Raw genomic sequence first — 11,543 nt, forward strand, 5'->3', positions numbered from 1 at the left:
GTGCGACCACTGCCTTCGGGGCAAGGTGCGGGGGCTAGAAAGAAGGGTGGGGGAGGTGGGGCTGAAACGGAACTTCATTGTTCGCGGGACCGACTCTTCCCGAAAGAGCCCGTTGGCAGCGCCTGCGCAATGTGCGCTCTTTGTGCGGGGCTGCAGCAAGCTGGTTGTTTGTGTGTGTCTGTTGGAGGCGGTGGAGGGAGAGTCGGAGGGGCGTGGTCTCTTCCGTCGCATTCTGATTGGGCTCTCGCAGGAAGGTGGGCGGGCACAGGGCGGAGCTTCTGATAACAACACTCGGCGCTGAGGCTGAGGCTATTTGTTGCTGCGCCGCCACCGCCCGAACCATGGTCCGCGCTCCACTCGGGCTCTTTTAGCAGCAGCCGCCGCCGCCGCCGCCCTGTGATCGCTGGCTTCACTTCCTCCTTCTCTTCTTGCTGAGCCACTTTCCTCCTAGAGCTATGACCGTCGTCTCCGTCCCACAGCGGGAGCCACTTGTCCTGGGTGGCCGTCTTGCGCCCCTGGGCTTTTCCGCCCGCGGTTACTTCGGGGCCCTGCCGATGGTGACCACGGCCCCGCCGCCTTTACCCCGGATCCCGGACCCCCGGGCACTTCCTCCCACCCTTTTCCTCCCTCACTTCTTAGGGGGAGACGGTCCCTGTCTGACTCCGCAGCCTCGCGCCCCAGCACCTCTGTCCAACTGTAGTCTAGCTACGGCGGGAGGCACCCCTCGGGCAGCACCAAAGAAGCGGCGGAAGAAGAGGGTGCGGGCCAGCCCGGCGGGGCAGCTGCCCAGCCGCTTCCATCAGTACCAGCAGCACCGGCCGAGCCTCGAGGGCGGTCGGAGCCCCGCGACGGGCCCGAGCGGAGCGCAGGAAGTCCCGGACCAGGCCGCCAATTTGGCCCCGGGTCCTGCGGCCGCAACCCAAACTGAGGAAGCGAGCCTTTTCCCTGGCCCGGTGCCGCCCGCGGTGCCCGGCCAACCCTCATTCAGAAGAGAGGTAAGGGCCGCGAGAGGGACTTGGGGACTGTTGGGGAGTTCCGGCCCTTCGATGGGTCCGGCCGAGCTCTGGAATCTGGGGCCCTGCACCGAGGGGTCGGGAAGAGAGGGGGCCGGGGTGAGGGGCGGCTGTTTACTCGGGAGGGAAGTTTCCGTGACGCCCGCTCTGTTCTAGCCCGGGGAAGAAGGGGGAGGGGGAGGCATGCGCTGGCGCTGCCGATTGGCTCCCGGAAACCAGCCAATGAGAGGAGCGGCTGCGCCCCAGCAACAGCCCCGATTTAGAAGGCTGGCTGCGTTCCAGGGGGTTTCGGTATTCGGGCGCGCGGTGGGGTGGGGGAGGGAAGGGGCCCGCGGGAGGCTGACGTCAGCGCGCGCTACGTGCGCAGCGCTCCGGCGCTCATGAAGGAGGCGAGGCTGGCTGGCAGTGGTAGGGGAAAGGGTGGGCGACCGCTTTCGGCTCCCAGACCGTCGGTAGTTCCAAGACTAGTTGGCGGTGCGCGTGCACTGTTTCACCGACCGGTTGTGGGACTTGGTGGGCCACAAGCGGCTCCATTCTGTTTGGCTTGCTTTTTTGCGATGAGAGGTGCCCCGTGTGCGGCGCCGGCCCAACTGGGGCTGTGTCCCTCGCCGGCAGACCTGCTTAGCTATACTTTTATCTTTAAAAGTTGGCAGGAGCGGTGGCAGTTCTTGCCTCTTTGAAACGATAACATTTGCTTGCTAGTCTATTAGATGAGTGGAATTGTTTACATATACTTTATACTGTACTGGGCTTTATTAATCGAAGGTAATTTTATTACTTGTGTCCAGAATGATGAAATTTTAGAAGTTATAAGATGAATTGGCGTTATGCCACCCAATTTCCGTAGTGTTGGGTTAGGATCAAAAGTTAGAGCCATTTCTTGTTAGAAGAATACTGGAGAGATTTGTAGTTTCTCTCGCTGTCCCCTTGGAAAAAAGTCAAATTTGACCGCCGTGATTACTTAATTATCTTAGATTCCGGTTTTAAAATTCTGTGGCTCTGAAATATGAGTAATAATGTAAAAGTGAGCTTTTGTACGTCTTGTTTCCTGGTTACCAGTAATATTCTTTTATAGAACTGTTAAAACCAGGGAACGCTGTTGGCAGTTACTGACATGGAATGTTACCTGGTGCCCCAGCTTTCTATTTTTGTGTCCCGCTACCCTACCATATTCCAAGTGTTGGAAGGGCAGTGATCCTGATGAATTACCGTATACTTTTCCATTGGGTCGTGGCTCTCTGTAAGGATCACTTGAGTTACGAAAGTGACTAGAACTGGCGGCTAGAACTGGTGCCGCAAATTTCTTGAAGCAGTTAAACCAGGAAGTGGGGGCAGGCGGAAGCAATTTTCTGATTATGTATTTGCTATAAGTATGTATACTTGGAAAAGGTAGTGATTAGTATTTAAATTTTTATATTTAAATATTTGAAATTTTGTTTTCAGAAGTTGGGAGGTAATTTTTCTGTGTTAGCCATTATCAAAACACTTAATCACTTAAAATACAGTTCTTACTAATCAAATTATTCTGCAATAATTTTAAAAGGATTTGTCTAAAAGGTAAAGAGTAATCTATAAACATAATTTTTATTTTTAACCAGATTCAGCCAACCAAAATGAAAGCATGTGAAAATTTCTGTTGGCATTATCGTATTGTAAAACCTCTGACTTTGGTCAAAGAAAGGAGGTTGCATATGTTTGGAAGGGACCTCATTACTCTTACAGTTACAGAAAGATGAATTTGGGTTACTGTTTTTTTTTTCCCTTTGACATTTTAGAACTGATTCCCTACATTCCATATTGGTGGCAGTGGTGATTATATTTTTAGTAGTAAACTTAGATGTGTGCTTATTTTTAAGTGCAGTGAGCACATAAACATTTAGTCAGGTCAGGAAACTAAAGTCCAGGAGAAGAAAATATACTAGATACATGCTGTGAGGTTCGTGACTAATTTTTATCATGAACTGTATTCACTTTTATGTTCCTTGTCTTTGTAGGTTTTAAAATCAAAGATGGGAAAATCGGAGAAAATTGCCATTCCCCACGGCCAGCTTGTTCATGGTATACACTTGTGTGAACAACCAAAGATAAACAGACAGAAAAGCAAATATAACTTACCACTAACCAAGATCACCTCTGCAAAAAGAAATGAAAATAACTTTTGGCAGGATTCTGTTTCATCTGATATAATTCAGAAGCAGGAAAAAAAGCCTTTTAAAAATACTGAGAACATTAAAAATATGCATTTGAAGAAATCCGCATTTCTAACTGAAGTGAACCAAAAGGAAAATTATGCTGGGGCAAAGTTTAGTGATCCACCTTCTCCTAGTGTTCTTCCAAAGCCTCCTAGTCACTGGATGGGAAGCACTATTGAAAGTTCCAACCAAAATAGGGAGTTGATGGCAGTACACTTAAAAACTCTCCTAAAAGTTCAAACTTAGATCTCAGATTGCAGTATGTCTGTAAAACATTTTTTTTTCCAAAATCCCTGGACTCTTGAAAAGAAAATTGGTACAGAAATGGAAATTTGCCTTGTAACATACAAGTGCAAAGGAGTTTCAAAAATTACAAACAACTTGTATTATATTTTATATTTTGTAAATACTGTATACCATGTATTATGTGTATATTGTTCATACTTGAGAGGTACATTATAGTTTTGTTATGAAAGTATGTATTTTGCCCTACCAAATGGTAGGTGTTTTGTATATATACAGTGGAGAAATTTTAAGTGTGCTAAGGCACATGGAAGACCGATTTATTTGCACAAGGTACTGAGATTTTTTTTTAAAGAAACAGCTGTCTAATCTCAAGGTGAAGATCTAAATGTGAACAGTTTACTAATGCACTACTGAAGTTTAAATCTGTGGCACAATCATTGTAAACATGGGGTTTGTTTGTTTCTCTAAATTGATTTTTGCCTTCTAATCTGTAATTACTGGAAAACTCCTATTCCCATTTTTACCAAACTTAATTTCTGGGTTTTGGTTTATCCATTCAAATTTAAAATACCTCTAATTTTAATGCCAACAAAATTGGTTGTAATCAAATTTTTAAATAATAATATAATTTGGCCCCCCCTTTTATACTAGTCTTGATTCTTTGTGTGTGACTTTCATGTTTGAATGTGTGACTAGGAGATGGATTTTTAACTTTCCATTTTACTGGCTAAATGTCTTAGTATTATTACTAATTGTCCTTCCTCCTTCTGATATTTAGAGGGTCCAATAATTTCACCGTACTACCTCTAAGGGGAGGAATTCCCCATTTTGCAATGGAAACTGTTGTTGAAAGTAAAGCTGGTTAGTTTGTAACTTAGATTATTTTTATATATGAACTGTTTCATAAAGTACCATTTGACTTACCATATAATTTCAGTGAAAGAAGATGACACTTGGTTTGGTTTATGATATTGAATGGTGGTACTTAAACCAAAGGAAGTGTAATTGATGTTAAAGTAGGTGGAGATTTGGATTCTAGAGTTTGCTGAAAGAAATATAGTAGCTTATGTAGTTTTACTTTAAAATTCACACTTTGTTTTCTAAGGTTCTAAAGCATGAATTTTCCCTGTGTGGTTTTTAGTTCTACAGAGCTAAAATTTATCTTGAATAACAAAAAAGGTTGTGGGTTTTTTTCTTTTTTTTGAGTTTTAGGCAATATTTAGACAGGAAAAGAGTGTTAAGAGGGTATATATGGTGGAATAGATAAGGTGCTACTATCTTTTCAAGAAAAGTCTTAGGTCTTGCACATTTGGTTCATGCAGGAGGGGAGACTTTCTGGCTATACAAAAGTGGGTGGTGTGGACACAACCTGAGAATCACTGTTATTGATGAGCTGTGCCAGGAGGGTATGGTAGCTTGTTACATAGCCACCACAAAACCTGAGAACTAGTTAACAGAAGTGCCTGCAGTCTTGTTTACACAGTTCATACATAATCCAGCCAACCATTCTTTGGCCCTGGCTATAAAATGCTTCATTCTTGCATGTATGTAGAGAAAGCTATACTTTGTTATTATATATGTTATACATAGCTAGCAGCATTAAATGCATTAGAAAAACTAACAGTAAGATGTCAATCTTGTAAAAGTTTTTTTAAGATTTTTTTCAAGAAGTGTTCACTGGTAAAGGAAATAGGTTATTATAAAGTAATGGGTTTTGTAATTTGAAGAGTGAATAAAGTTGGCTGAATTACACTACAGCTGACCTTGTGAAAAAGTATTAGCAAACTTAAAAAGTTAATAATTTTGGCGTTATAGTAAAATGGTATTCCGCAGCCTTAGTCTCTTCAGACTGCTGTGACAGTAGAAGGTGTGGGTAGCTTATATAAAGTTACTTCTCAATCCAGTTAGCCGGAAAGTCTGAGATTAAGGCACCAGCAGATAATGTCTAAGAGCCCACTTCATGGTCCATAGCTGGGAGTCTAGGGGCTTGGGTGCTTTCTTGGGCTCCTTTTGTAGAGATATTAAACCCATTCATGAGGGTTCTCATTTCCTCCAATGTTACTGTCCCTGTTTGGTTTTGTGGGTATATAAAGCAAACACTTCAGAGTCACCAGCTTCAGGTCTAAGTTTTTATCTAGTAGCCTGGTAAAGGGGCTCATCATTGTAAAGGGCTGAAAGGTTTATATGTGAGTGGAAATTGTTCTATGCAGTGGCACTTCACTATAGAACATACCTGGATGTGAGGTATTTTATGGTGAGGTTGCTTTTAGATAAGAATACAATTTGATACTAAACTCCTACTACTGATAAAGTGGCACATACTGCTGATACAGTAACACCATAGGACTTTTATTTGCATTAATCTTGGTGCTAAGTATTTTAGTGTCCTTGTAGGCAGATAAAGGAAAAGAAGGTAAGAGACCAAATCTCACCATTAGAAGGTTGACTAGAATCATTGTTTTCAAACTTAAAGGTGGTTTGTAAGTTAAAATACAGATTTTAAGGTGGTGTATGTGGTTTGTGAGTTAAAAGACTAGAATGTATCAGGCAAATAATGGACATTTTATTAGGACCAGAATTCAGGTTTTTAGGCATCCAGTTGACCTTTGAATAACATGGGTTTAAACTGTGCTAGTCTACTTACCCATGAGTTTTTATAAATACATATGTAAATATAGTACTGTACATGTTTTTTTGTTTTTGTTTTTTTTTCCTGGAGCTCACTTCATTGTAAGAATACAGTATGTAATACATAGAAAATATGTGTTAACTGACTTACCAAGCTTCTGGTCAGTAGGCCATTAATAGTTAAGTCTTAGGGGAGCCAAGTTAGGTGCATTTTTGACTGCATGGGAGCTGGCACCCCTAGCCCCCATGTTGTTCAGGGATCAACTATACTATGTAATCATGCCTTTCCTTCGCATTATTTTAGTATAAAGCCTGTGTGTGGTACAAAGGTGGAAGTGAAATGGGGTCAGGTCATACCACACTTGGGGAAAACCACTTGTATTTCTTTTCCCTGAAACATGATCAAGCTAGCTAAAAAAAACCCACATTACTTGCCCTCTTTTCAAAGCCCTAACTCAACTTTTGGTGATGAGAAGGAACAAACCTAGGCCCTATCCCTGTGCTGTGCTGCTCAGCATCAGGCTCCAGAATGGATCTGGGAGAGGGCAACTGGCAGCCCACCCAAGTCAGGGTGAAATTGTGAGGAGCTATTGCTGCGGTAGATAGGCTAGACTCTTGGATGCCTTGTCATCCCTCAACCCCCACCATCTTCTCAAAAGCAAAGCATTTAGATGTCTGAGGGAGGGTTTGGGTTGTCCTGACTCAAAGCCATCCACCTCTGCCCTATTCCTGGTTCCTCCAGAGGAATAGGTGGAGAAAGAACCATATTAAATGGCTTAAGAATCAAAAAAAGGGCTGCTTTTGAGATTAAGGAGGCCTTCAAGTGGTAGCATAAAGGCAGGCAAATTGTGAATGGGGACACCAAGCAATCCCTTCTAGAAAGGAAGGGAAAGAAGGGTTTAAAGATGCAAAGGAACTTCTATTTGACATTCACATTTTGTGTGAATCTCCATTCCTGCCACTCCTGCTCAAATAGATGCAAATGCCTTCACAAATAGTTGGAAAATCAATCTTAGAAATTCTGACCATAGTTTGAAAATTTTCTCAATATTTAGTCACTAGTTTTTAGGGTTTTTTTTTTTCCTAGCAATGTGTTACAAATATTGAAACCAATGAGTTGGCTTAGATCTGACATCTCTCCCAGTCTGATTCCAGAAAATGGTTCATTCCTGCAGTTTTGATAACACATTTCTGTATAAGATTATAAAAATTCTAACAATGAAACTAATACAGAGTCCCTGTCTTTTGGAAAATAAAACTGTCTCAAAACACCCCTTCCCCCCTTGTTTGACATTTCTCAGTTCCTTTGTGACATTTCTGAGCAGCATGTCTACAGTTTAATGTGTGGGGGCTTACGTGTGAAGTATGTTCAGGAAATACAAGGATAAATGGCAGAACAGAAAGTTAACTACAGGTGGCTGGGGAAGAAATGACAAATGTAACTAAAATACAAGTTGCATTCCCCTTCCCTACAACAACAAATGCCTGAGGGGGTGAAAACAAGTCATTATTACCAGAAGGTAGTGACTAATTCTGGTGAGTAGGGATTGTCTACTTCAGAATCTGGTATCTTAGAAGCAGCACTGAATTGGGCCTTAAGATATTTGACATAGTATTTGACATGTTAAGAAAAATAATTGTCAGAGTAAAAGTGCATGGACAGTGGTGTAAAAAGATGTGGAAGACTTGCAGAGAAAGGAGATACAATATATTGAAGGGTGTGCTGGGGTAATAACCTGAAGGGCCTTGCATGTCATGGCAAAGAGTTGCAACTTTATTCTGCAGGCATGGCAGAGCCATCAAAGGTAAATAAGGGAAAGAGATTCCTGCTTTAAAAAGAAAACGGGTGAAAATATGGAGAACAGCTTGGAAAGGAAAAGCTTGAGGAAAAAGTATATGTCAGTAGTTTAAAATAAAAGAAATGGGCTTAAGGACATTATCAGAGGGAGTACCCCGACATGGACTTATACTTGGGACATGTTTTGAAGTTAGAATTAAGACTTAACCAACTGCATGGAGGGTAAGAAAAGAGTTTTTATTTATTTCAGGGTGTTTTTTTTTTTTTTAACGTTTATTCATTTTTGAGAGAGAGCGAGCAAGAGAGTGGGGGAGGGGCAGAGAGAATGAGACACAGAATCCGAAGCAGGCTCCAGGCTCTGAGCTGTCAGCACAGAGCCCGACGCGGGGCTTGAACTCACCAACCGCGAGATCATGACCTGAGCCTAAGTCAGTTGCTTAACCCACTGAGCCACCCAGGTGCCCCAGAAAAGAGTTTTTAAATTGGGCAGTTAGGGAGATTAAAACTAGCAATTAGAGAACTCTAGAGGGGGATCTGAATTATAGAAGGTAATTTTGATTTGCATGTTGAATTCTGAGGGGCGTTTAGGATATCCACATGGAAATACACAGCAAGTAGAAAATAGCTCAGGCCTAGAAAGTATAGCTTTGGTAAGTGCACAGAAGCACTAATTACAACATGAAAATGGAACTGAAATATGAAATATTTTGTCTTCCTGTAGCCTTTTTCCCTCACAAGGCTTAACACTTAACAGTACTCTTGACCCCATCCTTTCTGCCTCCCATGGACTCTGAACTTCACCTATGATAGCAAATTGTTGGTATTGCCTCTGAATGGTGTTAAATGCTGGTTGGTTCTCTACGTACCTGTAAAAGTCTGTTAGGAAACCGTTTTCCAATTTAAGTTCTGAATTCTGATATTGGGGGCCCACTTGGTGCAGGGAGAAAATAATAAAGTTTACTTCTCTTTTGTTAGTCCAAGATTTCAAGCTGGGTAAAACCAACCTTTTATAATTTATTTTATTTTTAAAGATTTATTTTTATTTTGAGAGATAGAGAGCCAAGGGGGGGCGGGGCATGGAGAGGCAGAGAGAGAGGGAGACAGAATCCCAAGGAGGCTCTGCACTGTCAGCACAGAGCCCACGCAGGGCTCAAACTCACAGAGATCATGACCTGAGCTGAAATCAAGAAGAGTCAGATGCTTAACCAACTGAGCCACCCAGGTGCCCCTTATAATTTTATTTTATTTTTTTCGTTTACTTACTTTGAGAGAGACAGAGCAAGCAGGGGAAAGGCAGAGAGAGAGGGAGAGAGAGCATCCCAAGCAGGTTCTGTGCTGTCAGCACAGAGCCCAATATGGGGCTCAAACTCACAAACTGCAACATCATGACCTGAGCCGAAACCAAGAGTCTGATGCTTAACCATCTGAGCCACCCTCGTGCCCCTCTTATAAATTATTTTAAAAGTAATCTTTAGGCCCAAAGTGGGGCTCAGAACTCACGACCCCAACGTCAAGAGTTGCATGCTCTACCTCCTGAGCCAGCCAGGCACCCCTAACATTTTATTCTTCTATTTCCCTTTTTTGTGCATCTCCCATCTCCGAATGACCCTCCATCATATTGCCGAATACATTGTCCTTTAGAGGGTGGAAGGCTCCCCAGTTTCCATGGCTTCTACACATACTTGGGTATGGAAAGGCTGTTGGTTTCATCATCCTCCCATATATTAAATTTTTGAAAGACATTTGCTGAACTAAATACGTTTTAAAATCATGGGCCTGTCTTGCTGAGCGTCTGATTCCTGAGCTAACTCCTCAAAGTTGTTTTTTTGCACTCCTTTTTCTCCTGAATCCATAAATCTTCCAAAAATCACCAAATACAATTTTTTTTACAATGAGTTTCAAATGGAAAGAGTATGTTTTGAGATGAGATGGCAGAAGTGTGTACGTGCAAATCATGTATAATTCAGGAACTACTTTTTTTTAATCAGAAATTTGAGAGTACATTTTATAGAATGCTGTTTATAAACACAAATTTAATCTTTGAAAGAAACTTTCTTTAAAGTTTTAGATAAGCTTCTTTGTAGGTATGGGGTGGATTTTTAAGAGTTATGGATAATCTATTTTATGCTTCAACTAAATCCCTTTTCTTTAAATTTCTTGGATTAGGTTGTCTTGAATTAATCTCTGACAGTTTTCAGATTACTTTTCATATCCTTTGCAATTATCTTGGAATTCTAAATTAAATACGCTGAAATGTAGAAGTAATGTTCCTAACACCCAGGAACTGTATTTATCAAGTTTAAACTTGTGCTATAACCTCAAATAGAATTACAGTTTAAGATTTATAAAAGGTGTTGGTTGCATTTACTGAGGGTCCATTGTTGAGATCTTAGAATTCATTTTATCTTTTTTGTTTGACTGTTTTGAGGGAGAGAGAGAGAGAAAGAGAGAGAGGGAGAATCTTAAGCAGGCTTCATGCCTAACGCGGGCCTCAATCCCATGACCCCAGGATGATGTCCTGAGCCAAAACCAAGAGTTGGACACTTAACCGACTGAGCCACCCAGGCTCCCCTTAGAATTCATTTTCTAAAGCAGAATTTATAGTAATGTTCTCTTAGTGTAGAATCAGTGACACAAATGTAAAGTTCTTTCTGTTCAAGGAATAATTTATCGTGCATTGTAGCATTAATTCCAGTCTCTGAATTAAGTAATGGTAGGAACAGAAAAAATGGGAGGATTGGCAGAAGCAACCTTCATGGAAAATTATATGCACCTTTGTCAAAGGAAGCTATATGGTCTATTCAAGCTCCATTTAATTAGATCATGTATCTTGAACATGTAGTAACTTAAAAGACATTGATAATAATAATGAAAATACTTCTTTAGTGATTCACACAATAATAGCCTTTATGGATAAGAAAGGATTCAGGGAAGTAATTTTTCTAGTCCAATATATAAAGTGGCAGAAAATATGTGGTATTTTATATCTGGTTGTAAAGATAAGAGATACTAATGAAACTCCTCCATAGCTACTCCTAAATTATTACAATTAGTTCATTTATTCTAAAATTAGAAATTATCTTGATTAGTTGCCAAAACCAAATTACAAATGGGTTCTTAGCAGTCTGGAGTCTTGGGGAGGGTATGGCACGTAGAAAACATTTTGATGACTTTTGATTATTTCCAGCATGCAAATGTCTTATTGAAATTGAACTCAGAATTGCCTTCCACAGTAAGATCTTTTTTTTCTTTTAAGGTTTTATTTTTAAGTAGTCTTCATACCCAACATAGGGCTTGAACTCAACCCCAAAACCAAGAGTTGTGTGCTCCGACTGAGCCAGCCAGGTGCCCCAACAGTAAGATCTTTCAACAGGAAGATATTTATTATATACCGTACTTAACAATATAGAATCATAGAGATCTTTGGTTCTTCCTATCAAAACCTTGGATATCTACAATTACAAGGGATCATCTTGCTATAAAATAAGGGTTATCAATGGTTGAAATTATCCTTACTCTTTAAGCAATCATTTACTGCTCTCGAATTTTAGAATGAAAGGGTTAATATCAACGATTGGATTGCCCTTTTCCATTAGCTTTCCAAAGGTCCTACTCATTGTGCATTCCTTAATCATCTGTGTCTATTAAGTTCCTGTAATCTGATGC

The 11,543-nt window shown here is 41.2% G+C and overlaps 1 protein-coding gene across 1 annotated transcript; it reads left to right on the top strand.

The window, feature by feature from the left end:
• Positions 1-320: 320 nt before the first annotated feature.
• On the top strand, positions 321-4,096 carry PNRC1 (proline rich nuclear receptor coactivator 1). The gene is made up of 2 exons (XM_042986790.1): positions 321-995; positions 3,008-4,096. Exons 1-2 carry the CDS (start codon positions 456-458, stop codon positions 3,449-3,451), a joined length of 984 nt encoding a protein of 327 aa, XP_042842724.1. The 5' UTR covers positions 321-455; the 3' UTR covers positions 3,452-4,096.
• The last annotated feature ends 7,447 nt before the right edge of the window (positions 4,097-11,543 follow it).

The sequence above is a fragment of the Panthera tigris genome, chromosome B2 (genome assembly GCF_018350195.1).
Source record: "Panthera tigris isolate Pti1 chromosome B2, P.tigris_Pti1_mat1.1, whole genome shotgun sequence".
NCBI classification, from domain to species: domain Eukaryota; kingdom Metazoa; phylum Chordata; class Mammalia; order Carnivora; family Felidae; genus Panthera; species Panthera tigris.